The 24,960-nt window shown below is 38.1% G+C and overlaps 1 protein-coding gene across 3 annotated transcripts in view; it reads right to left on the bottom strand.

Moving 5' to 3' along the window:
• Positions 1-669: 669 nt before the first annotated feature.
• The window catches only part of LOC126974653 (uncharacterized), a 310,786-nt gene continuing 286,495 nt past the window's right edge, over positions 670-24,960 (bottom strand). For all 3 annotated transcript variants that reach the window (XM_050822192.1, XM_050822193.1, XM_050822194.1), the window contains 4 exons: positions 9,446-9,585; positions 7,771-7,871; positions 7,066-7,179; positions 670-5,679 (listed from right to left, as the gene is read on the bottom strand). In XM_050822192.1, the coding sequence (XP_050678149.1) occupies positions 3,202-5,679; positions 7,066-7,179; positions 7,771-7,871; positions 9,446-9,585 (2,833 nt within the window). In that variant the 3' untranslated portion in view covers positions 670-3,201. The remainder of the gene's footprint in view (positions 5,680-7,065; positions 7,180-7,770; positions 7,872-9,445; positions 9,586-24,960) is intronic.

Below are 24,960 nucleotides of genomic sequence, written 5' to 3' on the forward strand. Positions count from 1 at the left end.
GACAGCTACGTCTTACACTCGCGATACGTCAGACACTTTGTTTAAGTGTGTTGCTAAATAGAGGTGAACAGGCGCCATTTTTTTCGACATGCAAACAACTGTCAGTCTATCTAGACGTATAAATTAAATACTCTGTCGACATCGATAGGGAATGTACCTCACTGGCTGTTCGCTGTAACATACTGGTTCGCAGGTTTGATCACTTACACTTTTTAAAGCATATTGCCAATCGTTTTATAACATCTACATGTGCAATATATTAATGCCCTCAGAGTACTGCTAGCGTTGCTGCATCAGGCATGATCGCGGAGGCATTAATAGATAGCTGTTTTGCCGCCATTATTAGAAAAACAGATGCACATTCCTGCTCACTTGAGTCCACTCCAGGACCAACACTCTCCTGAGTATCTTTGCTGATTGGTGAGAGTGGCCCTCTTAAAAAGGTCTATGTGGCTTCACATCAATTGAAAATAATAATTCTCATTTACCTACTAACATTAGTAAAACATAAGAAACAAACATGTGGATCTGATCGAAAAAAAATGTTTTATTATTATTACAACTTCTTACGTGCGAACATAAGTGCAGTCACACCTTTCTAGCACAGTCCTTGGGTTGCTTGGTGAGACTGATATTAAATATATGAGGGTATTTTGAGAAAAAAAAATATCAAATTCAGTTTCAATTTATTTATACATAATAATAAATGTCAGTTGATTTCGTAAAATGATAAAAATACAGTCTTGGAAACATTAAAAGAAAATGGTATAATTTACATAAACCGAACGATCGCCGGCGGATACGCGACTACCCGCAATATATACACTTACAACATAAAGGTGGCGACACACAAATAAACATGATTGGAGAGCGGCGCGTGTTATTCATATTTTTAACTAAATTTATACAATTGTGTCCTAGCTACCGGCTCGTGTCGGTTGTCGACATTCGACACCATAATCATATTATTTAACTACAAACATTGTGATTTTCCAAATTAAATATCTTAACATCATATAGATATATTTAAAATATTTATAATATTAAAACTGTTAGGTAATTTACATACAACTAAGCAATTTGCAAGTTTGAAACATGTAGATTTCTTTACGTCTCAATTAAAATGGCGGGCCTTCAATAGTATTAAGAGTTATTGCTCTGACTAGCATGATATTTAACAGTTTGCTGCACGAAAAATGCAGAACCACAACTATTACATATAAGGTAGTATTAATGTATGCCCACACATAAAACAATATCAGAAGTGGCTCAAAAATAAAATAGGAAACATTATCAGGAATATGTGGAGCTGGTAACGATTCGTGCAGCATCAGTAAGTACTACCATCATGGCGCGCCAGAGAGGGCGTGCTGCCGTTCTCGAACGTCGTGATCCTGGTGTGCTCCGGAGGTGCAATCATATAATAATTTAAAAATTTTAACACAAATTAAAATTCCATATTATGTTGTCTGCATACAAGGGGGGTAATAATTACTTATTTCTGTTAATTTTCGCTGTGATTAAGTTGTAAATATACTAAGAACATGCGTTTTTGAAGTGAAACTTCTTTATCGACGTACGAGAGGAATTTTATTACAAATCGTCATGATTATCGGTTACCCGCCATTTTGTTTTTATCAACTTAGTCTATTTTTTTTTTCTCTCTAGCTGCCGTGATATTGTTATATTAAAGAACACCACAGATCCACCCCCGAGCACACCGAGAATCAAATATTTACACTATTATTAAAAATCAACATTCACTTTATACTATGATTATAAACTTTATCGGTTATAATTTAAACTGTTGATTAAATGCAAAGAAACTAAAACAATAATACAATACGATAAATAGATAATCTTAATAATTATGGACAGAATTACTTTCAAACAAAATTACATATCACATTAAATTAGTTTTATTCGTAAATAAAACGTCTGGTATTTTATTGTGTTTAAAACTATTTACTCTAACATTATGGCAGCTTCGTTATACATTAAGTATTAATAACTATGTAGAGGACAATATTTGAGTTAAATCGTTTTAAACACGCGTATAAATCGAAATATTAAACATAATAGTTATATGATATCAACACATATTATTATCTATGAGTAACACTTAATATTTATATTCGGGTCTATTTCAAACACCCGCGTCCGCCTCGATGTAAACTGCGACGCCTTTGTCTGTCTCATTGAGGTGTTTTTGTTTTAATGACAGGGCTCTCTACTGGCAATCGACTATTTTAAATTGTTAATATTTGAGTCGCCAATCCCGGCTATTCTGATCTATCCCGGAGAATTACATAATTTATTTGCATCGCTTTACATATTATATTGTAATTGAAATGATTTGTAAAACGATGAAAATGTAAATCTTGATTTAAAAGAGTGGCAAAGAATATCTTGCTACTTCTTTTCATTAGCTCAACGCTTTCGAAGTAGCAGTAGATTCAATAAAAAAAAAGTTTTTCTTTATAAGTGTCATTTCCGAGACCTACTTGATTTGATTTGATTTATTATTTGACGCTTTCTATGTTTTTTGTGTATTGATGAAAGTGTCATTATATTACACGACAGACATGTTGTTTGACGCAAGAACTTATTGTTCACTTAAGTTCATTCAAACTGAGAAAATAGCCTCTTCGAATTAATAATATGTGTTTATATAAGCATATGCAAACATATGCTCAAGACACAAATAATGTAAATGATGCCCTATGATTGAAAATACCCTGAACGGACACGTGGCCACTAAACACTGGTGGTCACCCCACAATTAGTTACGTATATAAAAACTAATGGCATCGTCTCGCTCGAGAATGTCTCTTAATTTACACGAATCTTAAACAAACTAGCTCTATGTACAGGAGGCCGCTCGGTTACGCACCGATATTTATATCTAACTATACAGAGACAATGTACATACACCGCAACAACACATAGATTGGGGCTCGCATTCGGCCGAATTGATCAAGAACATACAGTAAGTATTGGAACTTTAAGTTATGTGTCAAACGTTAAAATTAAAAAAATATTTGCGGTTCATTGACTCGATCACTAAAAATAGTGCTCGAGCTGCTAATGACAATTTGTAAGTGACAAGACGACAGCCGAATTGAATAATTTAAAAGGTTTACGCTGACGACACCGTCAGAAGTGAAGGTTCTCTGTCACCGCGGACAGGCTCATGGGGAATCAGGTTTGCGAGGGTCCGTCTTCCAACGGCCTGAAGCGAACGAAGCCGTCCTGGGCCACCAGCATGGTTCCGGCCGGTTCGTTCGGACCGATGTCGTCCTGCGGCTGGGAATACTCATAACAGTTTCGGGGAGCGGGCTGAGGGCTTCCTACAGGATAGCTTCTCTCGTTTGGATCTTCTTCGAAACCGTACAGATCTGTCGACTTGGGTCGATCGGGGAACCCGTTACCCTTGCCTCGCTTCTGACTCCCGCTGGAGTTGACTATTGAGGCGGAGGGAGAGTTGCGACGCTGCGAGCTTCGCACCTCGTAACTCCTGTTGGGGTTCAGAGTTTGAATCCCGGAGGCGTGGTAGGACGCGCCCTCGGCGTTGTAGTTGCCGTACTCGTCCGGCAAGTGGGGCTGGTGGTAGTGGTGGCTCACGGACGGCTCGTAGCCCATCGTCATACAGTTCTGAACGTTCTTGTTCTTAGGCCGGTGTTTCTTTCGAGGGTTGCTGTTGGTGCGCGAGGACACGCGGTCGTACGACATGTGCTTAAAGTTGTGCGAGCTGCGGTTGGACGCGCTCGTGTAGTTCTGGTTCTTGATGTCCCGGATGAAGTCGCTGTTGCTGCCGTACTGAATCACGTTGTATTCGTGGTCCAGGGGGTCGTCGCCCTGCAGCGACTGCATCGCGGGGTCACAGTTGGAGTAGTGGTCGTCTGACGCACACTCAATGCCGTTGTACGCCACGCTTGGGTGGTGCTTGATCAAGTGGTTGGTCACACCCTGGCTGGAGGTGGCGTTGCTGGACTCGGTGGAACTGCTGTGGCCCGCGTTCCCTATGGAACTGTGGCCGGAGTAGTTCTCGGTTCCAGAAGCGTTGTCACAGCCGGGGGCTAACGTGTTCAGCTGGAAGCGAGGATGGTCGACCGGGCCGCAGCACTGGTCGGAAACGTTGGGATGATGGCCGGCACCTTCGTAGATGGGTTTCCCCGTGCGGAGGGTGTAGGTGTGCAAGTTGGTGTTAGTGTTGCAGATGGCGGGGTAGTCTGATTCGAACTGCTCGTTGCTGGAGCCGCCCGCGCACGGGAACAACCCCAGCCCGGAAATCTTTTGACCGTCCGCTTTCTCATGTTGCAGCGAGGCAACAATGCCCACTTTGAGACTTATCACCCAAGAAATAAGAGCCACCACACTGATCTCGATTAACCGCAGCGAGAACTGATATCCCCACTGCAGCCAATCGAATTTTGTCATGTTCACGTGATTAATACTGAAGATACCGAATATTTGGAGAGCTGCCATAAGTACGAATAGCAACGCTGTTGCTAAATTTATATGTATCGCTTGGTACAGATTTTGGAAACCGTGAATATACGTGTGGCTCTTCTTCTGCAAGACGGCTTTCAACATTCTGTAGACATAGAGGTAACAGAGCCCTAGTGTCAGGCAAGCTATTATAAATATAATTTGACACGTTACACCTAATACCCTTCTTTCTACTCCTTGCGAGTTTCTATAAACCGTACTATTACTTTCGAAGATATGTAACATTATACACGACAACAAGTGCAACCCACCCCCGATCATGACCGTTCTGGATCGGAACAGGAAGGCGCAACACGTTGTTTTAAAGTTAATACTATTCGTAAGTAAGAATAATATTGTGCTCGTAAAAGCTATGCTTAAGAATATCTCAGGTATGTGCAATAGAATTTCACTTATGAACACCGGCAGTGAATTATTAATATTATAAGGGTCGTAGCACATGTAGAATATCCTCATGAGACAGACGAACACCAAAATCAAATGTAATATTATGAAATAGTACTGCGTGAAGAGATGCGTGAACTTATTATAGCAGATAATCTTAAATATAGAATACACCGCGAGTATCGTAAACATCACCGTGGCCAGGTATATGTGCACGTTCCAAGCGAAAGGCCACGTCACTCCCGGCCTCTGAACCAGTCCTGGACTTTTCGTATCTTGTTTTAATATCTTTTTATCTGAATTCACATTAGCCAAGTTGTGGTACCTCTCCGTGGACATTTCTGGGTCTTTTAGTACGAAACCCACTGTCGTCGCCGGCGTGTACTCTTTCCTACTATCATTTCTATCTGACCTGTTGGTCGCATATTGTAAGTTCCTTTTGGTGTTTGTTTCACCATTCTGATCTATAATGAGCGGCCTATCTAAATTATTCATCTCGGGATCTAGAACAGCCAGCGCGCCTTCGGTAGACGCGTCTCTACTGGAATCACTAAGAGTGACACTAGAATCTTTAGTGACGTATATATCGTTCTTGGATGTTTTCTCCTGACTGTGATGAGGTTTGGCGGTGACAGTTCTGAGGAGCACGTCCGGGATATCTTCCTTCCTGCCGTTGGAGCCGGAGAGTATCCTGGATATCGTGGGGATGTTGAGAGAATTGGGCACGAAGTCCGTAAAGTTAGCCTGATCAGTTCCATGCTTCTCAATCTCCAGTTCATCCGGCTGGAAAGACAAACGCACAATACAAGTTAAATGATGCCGGGTTTGCACATAATAATATAAAAGAGTGACAATGAGTTTCTTGCTACTTCTTCTCATTAGCTCAATCCTCTACGAAGTAGCAGTAGATTCAATAAAAAAAAATTGACATTCATAAATATTATTTCCGTAACCTACATGAATAAAGTGATTTTGATTTGATTTGATTTAAAATATGTTCCTAGGCACATTAGCGAATTTTCTAGGAACTGTGATAATCATAATGTTAACACCAGCAACAAACATACACTTGTTATGCCTACTAAGTCAAAGTCAAATAAGCCATTTACAAGAATCGTCACTATAAATATTTCATTTAAATTACTGAATCTACCATATGTTCGGAAACATACAAGAAACTTTTAAATGAATGAGCATGTAACAATAGCTGTAATACATATACAAAATGTAAATTATTTTGTATGGTACAATAGTTTGTATAATATCGTGATCAAAGAGCGTTTTAAATATCAAATATTTCATACTACTCGGTTCAGTCAATTTAGCATGTCCTTTTTTGGGCGATTTTACCACCATGTTACCAGGAAATGTAAAAACAATAGTATTCGAAATTCAAAGAATTAAAAACGTTTATATACGTTAGAAGTTACTAGAACATAAAGGTTAATGATACCACCTTGGGTATGAAGCGAACGTAGTACTTAATAGCCCTCATTCTATTTAATTAAATTATATTTAAAAACGAACCGCTGAGTTTCATGTCCGTTCTTCTCAAGTCTGAGGAATTGATCAGATATTTAGGAATGGGTCTAATAAAAAGTAATTAAAATTCCAACTTCGATAAAAATATTTGAAATTGAATTACTCAATCATAAAAATAAACTTAAAGAAATATATCGTATAAAAGCAGCAATAAGTGCTAAAGAGGTAAATCTTTAAGAATAAAACAATAGAATTAATTTAAAAGCAACGAGGAAAGCTCCCTAAGTAACGTAACGAGCCAAAACAAGTAAGTTAGATCATTGTGCCAGCTCAAAGTTTTTATTGTACAACGTTTTGGCAACAAAACTAATACAAGTGGAAACAATATCAGCCAATTCAGTATACGAACTGGGAGGAGGAGACAGTGCATTTCTATTTCCGAAACCTAAATTTTTATTGCCTGCAAAATTCCTCCATCTGTTCGGCGGAACGTAAAATTGCATCTGGCCCGTTCCGGCAACATCGGCCTTAAGACGGTGTGTTTTAGGACCGTTTTGAAATAAAGTCGCTTTATCAGGCGGACATCTATCAATTGGGAAGATGTATAGGATCGTTTTTGGACATGTGCTGTGACACTTGAAGCATTCGTTCGCTATCTAGACAGAGATGCGCTGCGGAAATACTAACCTTGTGGCTGGGGGTGTTTAAAGCTTTTTTCTTCTGCGGTTCAAGTCCCACCGGAGGGACAGGTGGCGCGGGCGGTGCGGGGGGAGGGGCCGGCACTTGCGGCGACGAGGTTTCCTGAAAATTGTACAATTGAACGTTTGAGTGCACCTCAAGATGGGCCAATTTGTGAATATGTTTCCGCGGGAACAGCTGCTTATGTAAATTCGTATTGGGCGTGAAGGGTATCGGATTACACGGAGGTTTTATACGATTATAGCCTTTGAACCCTCTTCACATTACACATTTAAATTCCTTCACTAAATACTCCTTCCCTTATTTATTGTGTATCTTCAAATGTCTTTATTGTTCCATAGGGTTTATTTAAAGCCCGCCCCGGGTTTAATGTGCTCCCTGAAGCAACAGGATTACTATTTAAATAATATATACATACAGCTTTTTTGGAAAGTATGACCCTCAGACACAATGCGAGGTTCAGTAGGTCACAGTGTTAATGATGCAATGAGTTTATGAAGTGGTGGTAGACGTAATGTAGTGGTCCTAAAATTATGCCATGGTAAGTTTCATTTGTATGTAAATAAATAAATATTTTTTTACTATAGTTATAGTTATGCTGTCGCTACGAATTATTTATATCGATGTTCACTCCACGAATATCCTAATTATATGAGAAGCTCATGAAGTATTTCGTATCTTTGGCGAGCTCACCTGTCCTGGAGGTCTGATGGGTATCCTCTCGTGTCCGGCGCCGAGGGAAGGCGGAGGAATGGGGCGCCGGTTTACGTAACTGTTGCCATCTGTGTTGGTGCCTGCAACATTTATAATATTATCCTTGTGTCCAATAATTTATTAAAAACACTGGAAATCTAAAAAGGTTGACTAACTTGAAACAGCGGACGTCAACAGGTCTCTTTCATGTTACATTAAATAGTATTTTATGTAGATCTAGTGACCCGCGTCTAGTGAGTTCACTGTTAAATTGTCTCTCCAGTAATTCGCAGAAGGTACTCAAACAAACACGAACACAACAGCCCTTTATGTCGCTACAAATGTAATTGTGTCGACAGTGAGAGAGAGAAACATTCAAACTTTAATTCACAAACTATTCTCCAAAAAGTTATCAAAGCCGCCCCGGCAGTATGGAACGGTCGAACTGCGCGAAATACTTTTGTTATAACTTCCGACGAAACTGATTAAAACCATGGAATTTTTTGGGGAAACAACTTTTAAATCTGTTTGATTAAAAGCCACGATCTGGCGCGTTCAATTCAATTTGATCATTATCAAATTACTTTCGACGACAGTTTTCGATTTATTGGAGTAAAAAAGGGTTTTATTAGGTGCGGCGGAATAATAGCTTTGCCACATTTCTGTTTTTGTTACCAAATGTTCTAATAACTAGATGATCAATATTAATTAGTTGTATTATTTAAGGACAGTGTTTTAATCATCTTCAGGAATGTCGCTATCAAAAGTGTTGTCAAAAATGTCGACGATTCTTTATTTACTTCATTGAAAGCATTCATACTCACGTTGAAATTGAATAAATGATTTATATGAGTAGAACCAGGTATAGGACGGGACCCTGGTAATTATTACTAAGTACCTGCACGAGATCTTTCTCACTACTTATTTACACCAAAAAACAAAGTTCTGAGATAATTAGGACAAAATTAAAGACGTTACTTTGAAGTTAATTTATTGAAGTAGGCGTTACTTTGCGGAAATCCATAATTATCCAAATGTTTTAAGTTTTCTTTAGTGTTAATTTGCCACTATTTGTCTTTAAATAATTCGACACATGTTTCGCCTCTACACGACGCATCCTCAGGACTTGTTGACTCGCGAAGCTCTGGCACGAGACGGAATTGACACTTGGAACATTTGGAAAATTAAAGACTTCTATATGTTTTGGAATATGAGCACATATTGCCCATCAGAACCTGCAACACCAGAGATACTTTAACGCAGTAAAATAAACTACGCACAGTTCGAAACGACGCACGCACACAGACGCAGGTCTCAAAAGGGCCAATAAGCGGACGTCGCAGTGCTGTTAGTCGGGCGAGCGCGTGAGTCATGCATGACACCTGCTTATGTGTGCGTGCGTTTCATCTAACTTTTGCACGTATTTTCCATACTGCTTTAGGTGATGACGACCCCTAGAGCCCAGTGGTTATTGACCCTGCCTACTGAGCTTGGTTCGAATCTCGGTAGGTGCAATCATTTATATGATGAATATGAATGTTTGTTTCCGAATCATGAATGTTTATATGTATTTATGTATGTTTAAGTAAGTATATTGTATTAAATATATCATTGTCTTGCACCAATAGTACAGGCTATGCCTAGTTTGGGGAAAGATAATTGGATAATTGGTTACCTCTGAGCGTGGGGCGGTCCGCGAAGGGGTTGCGGTACTGGGGCGGCAGCGGCGGTGTGATGAGCGTCCGGCCGGGCGGGGCGTACGAGGGCGCAGCGCCCAGACCGGCCAGGAGCGACGCGCCGTGGTGCGCCGGCGGCCTGCAGACAAACAGTTACATGTATCACTTACTAATACATTAAAATTAAAAAATATATACCAGTATGAGGATTCTTTGCACAAGATGCCGGCTAGATTATGGGTACCACAACGGCGCCTATTTCTTCCGTGAAACAGGAATGTGTCAACACTACTGTGTTTCGGTCTGAAGGGCGCCGTAGGTAGTGAAATTACTGGGCAAATGAGACTTAACATCTTATGTCTCAAGCTATAGCTTGTATAAGAGAAATTGAATGGATTTAGTGAAAAGTTCAATGTGTATATGCTGTGCATTGTTGAAATAGTGTTTTTATTTGATTAATATATTGAAAATAAATTGTTTACAATATAAAATGTGTGATAACACGAATATGCCTGACAATGAAATAAATAAAAAGTTTTGATAAGAAAATACATACGATTTTTTTTTCATTTTTTGAAATATACGTAGGACCACATAGGAATGACAAAATATTCGTCATTTTGCTCAATGACATATGTTTGTGTGTGTCCTCTCAGTGAAATAATAATGCTCCGTCTGTATTTCTTTAGTCATTTGTCATCATTTTGTTAATATCGTGTACTGAATAGCTGATACAAAAGTCACATACATAGATACATATCAAATATTTATTTCGTAAGGCAGACAGAGTAGTAGCGGGCACACGATGCAGCCATTTGGCACCGGCCTCCGTGCCATGTCAGGAAACTCCTTCCACCGCGCGCCAGGTACCCCCCAGCTTGTACACACTAGATCTACCCCTCTCGTGGCCGCACTACTTCAATAAACACAGTGGTCACACAACACAACAGACGGAGCTTACGTCATCAATGGACGAAAAATACGAATAAGGGGCGACATAAAAAGGAAAAGCCCGCTGAATTCTTTGTGCCCGTTCTTGTCAGGTCTGAGGCAGTCTATTTTGAATGGGTGGTGGTAGTTGTTGGCGTTCAATAAGCGATTTTGAATCCTATTTTGAATAAAAATATTTGAATTTGCTGCAATATCAAACAGCATAGACAAGATAGAGACAAGCAGACGAGTACACAGTAGGAGCCACGAGTCCGCTACTGTACTGAACCATCTGTTTCGTGATTACACCAACAATTAAGGTACCGCTGTGTGTACGAAGATATTATTTACATCTTTAAATGTAGAACTAACACTAGTGTCAGTGTTCATTATATTTTTTACGAACTCAATGAACGAATACATTTTTCTATGACTGTTTACCTACGTACAGCACAGTTCTGACTCCAAGAATATTTATAAGGAATAACTGGTATTAAAGCTATTTCATATATTATCACTCCTTTTTGCTAGGATCTCGGAAAACGAAAATCCTTTGTTTTGACTATTTCCGACTCGTGGTCAAACTACACCCTGTCATTAATAATATTAGTGATATATATATATTTCCATTCTTAGCATCGCGGCATTATCGATAGTTTAGATAATGAATGATTGTGTTACAATCTGGTGAGACCACGAGTCGGGAATGGTTTTAACTTGTTGATGTGATTGCTAAACTTTTCCACGCTCCGTCTGTTCTCGTGGCAGGTCGGAAACAAACAGTTCAATATAGTCGGAAGCAGATCGCACGTGCTCAGCTCAAACGGCGAGTTTTAAAGGAATCCCAATTCATGTTAAGCCGTAGGGAAGTCTGAACAGCACCGCGCGCGGGCAGGCTGTATGTTCAAAGTTCTCTCACGGTCCGCGGGGCCGATTTTAAACTTTACGAATCTCCCGCTATTGCGATTGAAATACAGCCACGACTATGTTTACAAAGGTGCGAATACTTCTGGATATCATCTGAAGGGCGTCGTAGCTAGTGAAGTTACTGGGCAAATGAGATAACATCAAGGAGACGAGCCCAATTGCAGTGCCGCTCAGAATTTTTGGGTTTCTCAAGAATCCTGAGCGGCACTGAATTGTAATGGGCAGGGCGTATCAATTACTATCAGCTGAACGTCCTGTTCATCGCGTCCCTTATTGTCATAAAAAAAAACACTTTGAAGGGGACGAACGCAATTGTAGTGCCGTTTAGAATTTTTGGGTTTTTAAATAATCCTGAGCGGCACTGTATTGTAATGGGCAGGGCGTATCAATTACCATCAGCTGAACGTCCTGCTCATCTCGTCCCTTATTTTCATTAAAAAAAATCAATATAATACTACTAATAGCTATTCTAATCAAAAATAATTATAAAAATAATATTAAGGAATTCGTTGGTTAATATCACACAAATATCCCAATCTTGGGTTTATTTTATAAAAAGATTACCACGAGAGAAGAAAGACTTTACTTTTATGAGGGGTCGTACCTAAGTACAAAAATAAGATATTGCATATTATAACGCAGCTCGTTCAAACTGATTCTTTCTCTATGTTTTTTCTATTTTATAAATAGGGATCGAATGTATTTATATCATATGTTTTTGCTATGGAAAAGCGGGGCCTCCTTCTACAGGTAACTCATGCTTAAAAGGAGACCCCAACACTAATATTGTATGCTGTTGTATTTAAAATTAAAAAGAATAGGAGGAAAGATATAAATGAAGATATTGGCTGCTCACAACTGAGGGAACCGCTAGGAACACAAGCTCCGTCGGCGGACGCACCCGCAACGAAAACCACATTCACAACAATATCTCCATATGCTGATAACAATAATACGTATGAGTTTACCCGAATGTCAGCGACCCACTACACGGCCACCCCAGCGTGGCCTCTCCCGCGGTAGGCGCGCTACACGCTCCCGGCTCAAGCAATTCTGGCCAGCTGTTTGCATGCCAGAACCAAAAATTGGCAATCCGCCCGATGCTTCGCTATTCGGTTTATTTTACAAACGTTAACCGCATTTTAATGAATCCCTCGCGAAAAATATAATCTGTCGGACACACGGGCACGCGACGGACACGTCGAGGTGGAGCCTAGTTCTGTATCAACGTGATACAACACAACACATTGCCTTGTATACTTTATTTTAGTGAGTAAATATAATATCAAATTGTATTTCTGGATTTTTCTGAAATTCCATATCAAGGACTCGTAATATTAACATAAGAGTACTTGAACAATTTTGTAATTAACACATTAATTAGGTTATATTTCACATCAAGTTTTATGACGAGCGTTGACGGTGATGGTACTACCAAACGAGTAGCGTGCGTTAATAGGTATGAAGTTGGTGCCAAGCCAAATGTAATGGCAGGCACCTACACTCGCCACGCGTGACTTTGAGCTTCGTCTAGAACCAAACAACCCAAGCGGGCAGGCACCGACTTAAGCTCTATCAATAGGTAGCACTTACAAATAATAGTATTTTATTAATATTAACGGTATAAGATTTGCATAAGAGCTGTATTAGATTAAAATTGTATTAAGTTATTTTATACTTTTGAGTTTTTGAAGCCGTCTTTTTAAACGTAGTTTTTTTAAATTATTAACGTTACTATTAAGTTCGCAATGTATGTTTTGTAATCAGTAGCGCCATCTGTGTGTAGACTGTAGAGCTGAAGTATAACAATTATTGTACGGGATTCATTGAGGTCGCATACGGTCTGGACCCTAGAGGTTAGCCGCCTGATGTAGTTGCAATAGTTTCTGACTTCAATGCCTTCCGGACATACTTTGTGCTAGTTGTCTCCATTTCAAGCGTGTCTTCTCGTTATTAAATTTTAATAAAAAAAAAATTAAATGTTTGAAAATTCAAATTTTAATAAATGTTTCAAATATCTCTGTTTAAGTTTTCGTAAGGTACATATTATCTGTAGTTGATTTCTTGTAGGTATTAGTATATAAGTAATGTACTTGTAGCCGATTCTTACTTTCTAATGATATTAATAATTGTATGTAGGTATAGAAGATAAAGTTAAGATTATATTTATCTTGTAAAAAACTAAAATAATTCGTAAACTAAGATAATGCATTGAGGTCAAACCTCTGTGGTTTATACAATGGATCTTATTTGTTCACATTTTGTAAAATATGTATTTAAAAAAAATAGTATTTAATAGATTCTGTGTCCTGATGTTTGTTTCCACTGAACTCCTAAACTAATGAACGGATTTTGATGGAGATTACTTCATGGAGTTCTGTTTAGTCCAACTTTAGAGATAGGATAATTTCTATTTCGATTTGGGACCCATAATCATATTTTTTCCACCTGCATGAAAAGCTCGCTTTTAGTCACAGGTACGAGGGACAAAAGTGGCACTCTCCCGCCAAGACGACTTTTGTCCCTCGTACCAGGGACTAAGTGACATATTCATCCAGGTGGGGAAAAAAATCGCATACGCACCACGTGGGATAAGTAGGACATTGCCTCAATTCAATATTCCGCGGGTGTGAATGACCTACTTTTCTCCTTAAGTGGGTAATACACTATTATCTCTATATACATATAAGAGATTTCCACGTATATAGTCACTCATCACGATATCTCTGGAACCATAAGGCGTAGAGACTTGAAATTTGGTAGAAATATTCCTTTCGCCGAGTAGAGATCAGCTAAGAATCGGATTTAAAGAAATTTCATCCGCAAGAGTTTTTTTTATAATAGAACAACGTCTGTCGCTAGTTTCCAATATTTGTTTTGTATGGACATAATATTTTCTATGAGTGAATTTATTGACGCACGTTTTGACAGTTTTGCTGTGAAACAATTTCACTAAACCAACACACAACGAAATAATTCTTGACGTTTTGAAATATTATTGACAAATTCATTAAAACAGTATTTTATTTATTATGTACAGAACAACGTCTGCCGGGTCAGCTTGTATATATTTATGCGGGAAAGTGTGTACAACATTTTGTTGCAACAATTGTACATATTACATCGCATCAGGTTTAAGATTGTCATTGCAGAGCGCTCGGCGCTGCGTGACCCCAGCGTAGCGTCGCGGGTTCCGCACGTCCGCAGTCCAGTTTTTCACCAAATTAACTACATTTCGCGAGCGCCAGCCGAAGTTTTGAACGAATCCGGAATAATTAAACAGTCGACGTAATCTTGTTTGCTACAGTCCATATTCTAAATGTTGCGGACCTGCGGAGTCTCTTGTCGGTGGATCCTTTAACGACATTCTTTATCGTCGCGCCATGGTTATATATATTTTTCAAAAATAAAGGCATAACAGGCATTTATTTTCTCAAAATTGATTCCTTTAGAATTATTTTTGATGTCATTTCTAATATACTAGATACTACTACTGCTTCGGAAACAAATGGCTCTCTGAGAGAGAAGAAGTGGCGCAAGAAACTCTCCCACAATTTTTTCCGATCTTTTTTATAAAATATACGATATTATACTGCCATTGTTATTGCTATAAAATAATCATAATCTAGTACCAGGCTGTCCGATCACTTAGATATTCAGCTGTGGAGTAATAGATATAGCTTGAACAGTGGCTGGGATTTTATTATAAAAGTGTATACATTTACCTTTAAAGCTATTATGTATCTTAATGAAGCCTACTAGAATTTGTTACAAGTGATCCCCTATTTCTAGTGTTATAATAATGAAAATCACTATTAAGAGCAAAAAGGTGACGATTTTTGTGAACATATATTAGATACTTATTTCTTTAAAATTTTCTTTGAGAGACTGTCTATAACCAAGCTGATATATATCACGAACAGCTCTCTTTTGCAGAGCAAACACTACATCAATATCAGCAACATGAACCCACACTAAAATACCGTACGTCATGATGCTGTGAAAATAACTGAAGTACACTAATCTAACGGTCGTTACATTCGTATACTCCCTAATCTTTTTAACGGCGTATGCTGCAGAGCTGAGTCTATCTGCTAGTTGGGCAATATGTGGACCCCACTGAATCTTTTTATCTAACGTGATACCCAAGAAGTCCTTAACTTATAGAACTTAAATTAGACGACCCACGCTACAGTACTCAAGTATCCCAAATAAAAGAAATAATTTGGCACGTTGAGGACGTGTTTATAAAAATATTTCGCGGCGCAAGTAATGAATTAATGAGAAATTCTTTAGCGGTGTTTTCAGGTTGATAAGATACGGGGACCCTTCAAAGAGGGTGTAAGACCTACAAGGCTGGCAACGTTCCTGCAATTCCTCTGGTGCATTCAAATAATTCAGCATGTCATAGGTTAAATGAGAACTGAAATAGCGACTACTAGAATTGAAGTGGCTCGAAGCACCTTTAGTAAAATGTAAAAAGTACTTTGTAATCGCGGTCTTAAGATTTCCTTGCGCACTCGTTTATTATAACTGCACTGTTTGAAGTTGGACTCAAAAGGTCACGAATGTGGAAGTTCTGCGGTGCGTCCATCAAAAACGCGAACTCATGCAAACCATCAAGATGAGAGAAGTAGCATACTTTGCACACTTGCTAAGGCACGAGAGCTACGAACTCCTACAACTCATCATGATGGGAAAAGTTGACGGAAGATAAGGCGTAGGTCGCAGAAAAAAATCTTCAACCAGAGGGAACAGGAATCGCGAGTGCGGCAGAACGATTGCGCCTCGCGAAGAAGAAAAAGTTAAAATTACAAAGCTGACTGCCAACCTTCGCTGTACATGTGCAGTGTGTCCAACATAATTGCATTGACAGAGAACATCGTAGGTAACTCATTATTTAAATATTTTTATTTAAAATAGGATTTGATATAATTTATAGACAGTCTCGTGCCAGATTTTGGCGACTCAACATGTCCTGAGGATGCCTCGTGTAGAGGCGAAACACGTGTCGAATTGTTTAAAGACAAATATTGGCGGAATTAACACTATTGAAAACTCAAATCATTTGGATGATTTATAGACAGTCAAAAGCTACCACCGGATTCATTAAGAAAGTCATGTTATAGTAACCTTTACCACACAAACTTTTATAAACAATACTTTTGAATTTCTTAATACATTTGTTTTGAACATTTTTGGGATCTTGTTGTAAAAGCATAACACAAAAGACTTACTAACTCGACATATAGTAGGCATTTTAACTTTATGTCCGTTCCCGGTGTTACTCGTAACATTATGGTTATGATAGTTTCTAGGAAATTCACAACGATTGTTTTGATTTCGCATTGTGCGAAATACACGAAAAGCTGCATTTGTGATGGCTTCGTGGAGAACAGAGTGACGTACACAATGTTAATATCATAATGAACCGCACAAGATACTCCGCTAACTTCCCACACCACTACAACCGCGCTTCACACCTTGCGTACCTATACACACACACATACACACAACACGCCTCCAACTACATCCCACGCCCGCGACTATCAGCCGAATATTACATACATTATAATCCCAAGATGTTTATCTCCGAACTCGTCTCGGCGATTTCATTGACTACAAACACGAGTAGACAGATCAAACACATTATAAGTTATAATACACAAATTTATAAAACAATTCTTTAACACAGCATTATCATAACACAGAATTTTATTCTAAATATCGTACTACTGAATTATTTTGAAATATATAATAGCTGGCCCGACAGACGTTGTTCTGTACATAATAAAAATTACTGTTTTTTTATGAATTTGTCAATAATGTTTCATAGCGTCAAGAATCATTTCGTAAAATATGCTCTCTGTTATTATAATGAAATTGTTTCACACAGTCAAACCGTGCGTGAATAAATTCTCTCATAGAAAATATATCCATACAAAACAAATATTGGAAATAAAAATATTCCATCTCTCAAGTTGGACTAATCTGCACTCCATGAAGTAATCTCCATTAAAATCCGTTCATTAGTTTAGAAGTTCACTGGAAACAAAGATCAGGACACTGGATTTATATAAATAAAGATAAGATACATAATTATTGAGATTTAGCCCAGTATTAATGGAGCTAAATGTATGTGCAGTATTCTAACTCAAATGGACAGAGTGAATCTTGGGCCACAGCGAACAGACGTAATGTATTTAATACACAAATATATTATCCACTATACACGACTCTGTCGTATACTTGTGAAGTCTATGTTGTATGAATCTTAACAAAAATATTTACATGTCGCTCGAGCTGGATAAAGGTGCACTTACACTGCACACCAACCTGCAGTTAGTCATCGTACTGCGTCACGCTTGTGTGCGTCCAAGACAGCCGTGTGCCAGAGCTGAGACACCGTTCTACCAGGCTACCAGCATAATAACAGCGCTCGACATAATTTCGAATGTAACATTGTTTCCTTAACGAACAAAACATGTGTTTATAGCTCTAACTACTGTTTCTCAGGCACATTCGTCGTACCGTGAAAGACTGATTCAAAACAACGTGAGACGGAATTGCTTCTGCTTTATTATTTTATTTGGAGCAAATAATTTAGGGAAATTATAACTTGCGTTATAACGTAGGTAAATTAGCCTACCATCCATGTTGCCTAGACCTTACAAACATTTAAAAACAAAACAGTAAATAAGCAGTTAGGTGGATTTCGGCTATCTCCGTTTTTAATAAGGTTATAGCCGTCACCTGTCAATCTATCAATGACTGCACGTTTTATACAATCGAGTGAATCGCGTTTTTCTTAGAGAGTTTCGCTAGTCTGTTAGTTTTTTTTTTACTCCAAATTTGTTAATTGTTAAATTCTTCATCGATATTAACTTCAAAGTAGCCGGCGCGCGAGTAGCGAGACGCAAACAGCCACGAGTGGGAGGCGCCAGTGGGAGGAACCTTTGCACAGAATGCCGGCTAAATTATAGGTACAACAAGGGCGCCTATTTCTGCCCTGAAGCAGTAATGTGTAAGCATTTCTGTGTTTCGGTCTGAAGGGCGCGCCGTAGCTATTGAAATTACTGGGCAAATGAGACTTAACATCTTATATCTCAAGATGACGAGCGCAATTGTAGTGCCGCTCAGAGTTTTTGGGTTTTATCAAAAATCCTGAGCGGCACTGCATTGTAATGGGCAGGGTGTATCAACTACCATTTGAACGTCCTGCTCGTCTTGTCCCGTATTGGCATAAAAAAAAACAATATAATACGAAACTCAATATGTATTCGTCAACGTGACAGTACGATGTGCGCTCCCGCTTCCAGTGACAGCCCCCCATTTAAAGCCACTTGTCACATTGTGCACAGATAACAGCAAGCCGGAGCTGTCACTTAAATCTCGATGGCGGCCCGGAGGCAGCGAGGATTATCAGGTCTCGCGGGCCGCTGCCAGAACGTAGCGCCCCAGATACGAGGTCGCGCATCGCGAGCACATTGCCAGTACATACAACATATTACATTATTATTTCATGTTATTACAAACCAGATCATACGGATTGATAAAAAAATTGGTTGTGTTGAGCCTAATTTGACTATTCAAACTGTTTATACAATATTTTTAAGTTGAACACTATGAGTTTTTTATCAATAACTACTTATAGCGCTATACTTGAGCCGTTGTTTCTTCAATTTTATCGTCTGATCTTTTATATTAATTATTTGGCAACAATCCTCCATCTACACACTTATACCTAGTCTTGCCATAAATAATGAAAAAAAGAAAAAATTTTCAAATAACATTTATTACTTTTACAGTGTGTTAGTTAAATACATAAATATAAAACAATTCAAAATATAAAAAGCCTATTCAAAGTTGTCTTCATCGGCTGCAATACAGTCCTTTAAACGTTGAGGACAGGACAAATGAGGGGTTTTTACAATGTATTGGCGCCAAAATGAGAAAACTCGATGAACAATCATATAAAAATGACAGATTTTTTAATTGTAATTTATGGCCAGACTAGGTACCTATATGACACCTGCATACATTATTTTCTTCGTATAAAGTATAGTAAACGTACCGTAGAATTTCTGGCATAGTTTAATCATCGCCGAGTTAAATTATTTGTCTTGCGTTTAGGTAACCTATTATCTTGTTAATAGCGTACACATGTTAATGGGTCTATTTGTACCTGTAAGTATCTGATAATCAAACAATTAGATGTCAGACATATAATTTAAGTAATTATAGCTCACTAAAATCAAGGTATAAGGGCTTCGAAGCACGGTTGGCATGTTTCGAATTTAATCTGCGAATTGATGTAATAGGGGGAGTGATCACTTACCATAAAATTGGAGCTTTCAAATGAAACAAATGAAGTTTCATCACTACCGAAGACACGTTAGTTTCTCCAGTAAATATAGGTGCGGTATTTGAACGGTAGAAATGTGCGCGACAATATCAAGCAGGATTTATCTCACTGCAGGACTTTACACTCGCGAAAAAAGAAACGCAGCGTTACTGTTTAAACCACAAATGTAACAACTTGAGACGAATAAATTGCATTCGTGAAATTAAGTATACGAGAATGCGTCAATCAGTCGTCGAGAGTCGCAAGTGATGAAAACAAAGCGAGCACCGAGCACTTGTGAAACAATAGTCGCACCGATTAATAGTAGTCCCGCCGGGGGTGAGCCCGCAGTCCGCACTGGTGCCTTGGGGTTGCTTTTGTAGAAATCTGGTTACAGATCCCACTAGCTGGACCCAAGCCATAAGACACCGGCATCTTCGCCGCATGAGAACAACCAACTGAAGCTGTAACACTTACTATCGAATTAGCCGTTCCAGAGTAAGATGCTCGACAAGTTAAATATTTTTGGACCAACACTATTCCAAAATATAGGGCTACTGTTGACAGATATATACTATAGATAATATAAGTAATAAAGTTTTTAAACCTTTTCAAAGTACATAGCACGAAGGGTGTTCTACTGTGCGATGGAACTATTGACTTAACTAGTGAACACAAATTATTAATATTATTTACGGTACTTAATAAAGTCGCAAATCGCCAGGTCGGGACTACAAGAAAGATGACCCAGTAATTGTTCGTTTGGAGTGAGCTGGAGCAATGAAATGCTGGAAGAGGATTCCTTCGCTGCTGTTCATAACATTTTCCGAGAGAATTTCTCTAAGGCTATCAAGAACAAGACACGACCAAAGGTGTAATCAACTGAGAAGGGAATATATTCTCTATCCAAATTAATTCTTTTGTTAAAATCATCAATTTAGCTCATTTATTTAAAATATTTATTAAAAAAACATGTTTATTCAAAACTTGAATGAATTATTCAACAGCAATATTGCTGAATATTGGTCAATCATTCTTAATTATTGAGAAGACGTACGTCACCTTCGAATCAGATTTTCCCATTGAAAATCTTATACAATTCGTGTCGGTAAAATTACTTTGAACATCACACTTAAAATATTTACTGTATAAAGTTTATTACAGCGTAAAAGAGGTTTTTTACAGTTTAGAAGGAAAACGGCGCGCAATTCCTTTTTATGCCATTAGATCATTAGACCGGAAATTTTAAAACGGAAACTTTGCCAACAATGGTAAGCCTCCTGCCAAAAAGCGACGCCCGAAAATCTGTTCAGATGTACTGTCGTGTGGAACAATTGGCTACTTCAAATCGATACACCTACATGCCGAGTTCAGATTTTCTTATCTCAAATTGTCTCATCTGGAGCAAAGTAAATCCAAGTGTATCTAGGCTAACTGAGCTTATATATATTTATCAGCGGTTTCAATCATTTTTGATCGGGAATTTCAGCGTTTATAGATTCGTATTTGTACTTGGCATACATATTGATTAAATCTCGGGATTGTACACACTTTGTTTTACATTTGAAAGGCTCGGATTAATATATCAATTAGGCCGGGACTCAGAGTCGAGCACGATTATGGTGACGTGACAAATGTAAGAAGATATATTGTTTTGTATTGGGGATACTCATATTACAATGTTGTTATAGCAAAAGCAATGTTATATTATATGAGTATTAGTTTATTTACTAAAAGTTAGATACCTGATGCTGGTGTTATATGATTATTTGCTTTACATTACATATATACTGTAGAGGTACCAGCGTTACAAAATATCGTAGTGCATTTTTTCAAAACTTTGTTTGAATTAAATTACACTCGAAAATTCAGCAAGATCACAATCTATTTAAAATTTTAAGTATCATTATTTTGTTGAAAGGTTATTTGGGAAAGTTTTTCATTTAATACTTACTTCTGTTGTAGAAGAAAAAGAAAAAAGACATCTACAAATGTTTCTATCAATAACGAAATCCTTAAAGTGGTGAGATACATTCAAGCGGGGCCAATGTTTCATTTTTGCAGACACATTACCAGACGATAAATTAGAAAATAGGATAGCAAATTATAAATTTTCGAGTGTAGCCTCCCTTCCTGCAATAAATATGATCACAGTGGGGACTGGGGATATAAAGGCAAAGTAAGCGGGCGTCTCAGTGCTGTCGCGGTCTGATTTATTTATGGCTTAGCGCCAGGGAACAGAAGGAAAAAAGAAAGCAATAACGAAGTTTTAAGCCTGCCGCGCCACCGTTGGACTCCGGCCCCGGATGTTGTTTCAGTGATGAAAGTATTGCCTCGAACATCGTCTTCACAAATAAAACGTTTGTAATTTAATGAAACGCCCTGTTAGCATTTATTTTATCGTCGCTCGACTTATATTCTGTACTCTACCAATTTTGATATCACCTGAACTATCGCTCTGTAAACTTTCGTGTTCTTGGTCTTATCACGGAACTCTGATGAATTGCGGTCTTGGTTTCGTTTAATTAACGTTAGTTTCGTAGTTTCTCGAAGTTAATACACTAGCTTCATCTAATTATATTGTGGTTATTTGGAACGTACTTAAATTTTTTCACAGCTTGTAAATCGAGTAAAGTTTATCTTTTACTTTCGGAAAATTAAATTTCAAAGTGGATGGTTCATAGTTCAGATATAAGTTCTATATTTAAGACCTTCAAAAACTCATTCGTTATTTAAGAAAGTGTCAGGACTCGTTACTGTGATGAAGGAGGACATTGTTGGGAGTACGTTTTTCGTAAACTTTTTCAAAACCTCTGCAAGTTTTATCATTTACATTACAGCATTACTGTGTGTAATGGCACGATTTGGAGAAACGAGAAGCAATAATTTTAATATTGCGTCGACTTTTCTAAAGTTTCGTAGGCCAATATTCAAAAGGATTTGACCCATTTGATCTCTTTATGGTTCAAGGCAATATATCCAGGTTTTGTCACCAAAGACAATATATATAATACATATCACTATCCTCCGTAATATTTTTATATCATTGTTCGACACCACTCTGCACACGGTCATGTATTACATAATGTAATATCCATCGAGTGTATTCAACATCTTTTGCACTTGGCTCATACCAATGCCATGCCTAATACAGTACGAATTTGCAGATATATAATTTATATCAGTTGCAAACATTCATTGTCGAATGATACCATTCGTACATACATACTATATTATTATACAGAAATTGAGAGGCGACCTTCGCGAAACTCGTGAGGGAGATGACGACGTTCATGCCTGAATTCACTGAACCAGGAACAACAGAGCTAGGAGATTGAGCTTTATCACTAATTTAATGCAAATTGAAGTTCTTGTTGACTTACACCACAACGAAAATCTTAAAATTCATGGCGTGAGTATATTTTCGTTATTCAAATATTTTTATTAAAAATAGGATAAGAAATAAATACATTTATGTTATAGTACCTACCCTTTACCACACAAACGTTATTAAATAATTCTTTTGAATTTCGTAATATGAACATTTTCTTGGGATCTTGTTGTAAAAGCCCCACAAAAGACGTTCGTTACTATTAATTTTCAGATTATTATTATTGTAATTGATAAATATTTCCTTGAATTTTTTGCAACTTTACAATACAACTACACCAGTAATTGTGCTTCGTAGCTTCAGTAGAATTAATTGATTCAAAATATACACCTACATTTTGGAATCTCTAAAACTATTCTGAAATTTTGCCAATGTTCATGGACCGGTAACCACAGAGATGGCACGAACAGTTTATACTTGTAAACTAGTCAAATTAGCCAATCGGTGAGGTAAAAATGAAAGTCAAAGGTGAGTCAGTGGTTTGCATAATATCAAAGTAATTAAGGATGGGTGTTCCACGAATTGGGAGCACGGCGCCGTGGCTCGTGAGTCGTGCTGCTTCACCAAGTAATACAGATTTACATAATCGCGGCGGGAATCTCATCAAGCGTCCTCGTCTGGGAAACTTCGCACACGACCGCAACTTACGTCGTCGTATACATAGATATTACGGTGCGTAAATTATAATGACTAGAATAGAAAAACTTCATTTTCAACTTTACCAATGGGACGCTCCTTTGCACAGGATGCCCGCTAGATTATGGGTACCACAACGGCGCTTAGTTCTGCCGTGAAGCAGTAATGTGTAAGCATTACTGTGTTTCGGTCTGAAGGGCGCCGTAGCTAGTTAAATTACTGGGCAAATGAGACTTAACATCTTATGTCTCAAGGTGACGAGCGCTATTGTAGCGCCGCTCAATCAATCCTTCATTTCTAGAGATGTGACCAAATAACTTTAGGATTCGTAGTTGCACAGTCGACGATAGCCTTTCTTTTATCTTCAGTTCTTTCAAGATGGAACTGTTGGTTCGAAAAGCCGTCCAATCTTCAGGAGTCGCCTCCAACACCACATCTCTAAGGTATCGATTTGGCGGCGGTCTTTCAGTCTAGGGAACCAGGTTTCAGCCCCGTTGAGAGGAAGATTGGAAACACTGACTTAATATGTTTTATTAAGATTTACATTAATATTATTACTTAATATTATTTACATTAATATATTAATTCTAATATTTAGGATGACAATATTTTGAAAGTGCCACTTCTAAAGATTAACATTACTGACATATAGTACTAAATGTTCGTTAAAGTAATGAAAACGCGTTATGGAGTGAAATTCCGGTCACATGATTCGATTGATACGATCTCGTCCGTGACAATTGTTTATACTTCAAGTCACATGATCCAGTAAAGTCAAAAACATCCCGTAAATTAATCCTGATATAGACACACCCTGTCAAGCGTGTTTGCGCTTTTTTATTATTCTAACATCTTGTTAAAACTTGTAACTTTTATGTTTGTTGCTAAAACATAATGTTTAAAATAAGATCATTAATTCCTTTCTCTCACACGAAATTTTAGTTATATTCCGCTGTCAGTGGCAACACACACAATTCTGAATAAAACATGTAGTAGACATAACAAACTATGTATTCGGTAAAATAAGAAACCGCCCGCTAGAAGGAGCTTGAATATTATGTTACTACTTTAAATATTAAAGAAGGATCAAATCTCACCCCTTTCTTGTTTTAATCTCAAGCCAAGCGCATTAGGCAACGTAACACGCAATAACTTTCACCCCCGACGCGGACGCGGAACCGAAATAAAGGAGTGCATAAATTATTAGTTCGCTAGAAATAGAATAAATAATTAGAGGAGGAGCGAGGCGATTAGAGAGACGTGGAGCTAGCGTGACAGACAGCTGG

Source organism: Leptidea sinapis, chromosome 33, assembly GCF_905404315.1.
Source record: "Leptidea sinapis chromosome 33, ilLepSina1.1, whole genome shotgun sequence".
Classification (NCBI taxonomy): Eukaryota; Metazoa; Arthropoda; class Insecta; order Lepidoptera; family Pieridae; genus Leptidea; species Leptidea sinapis.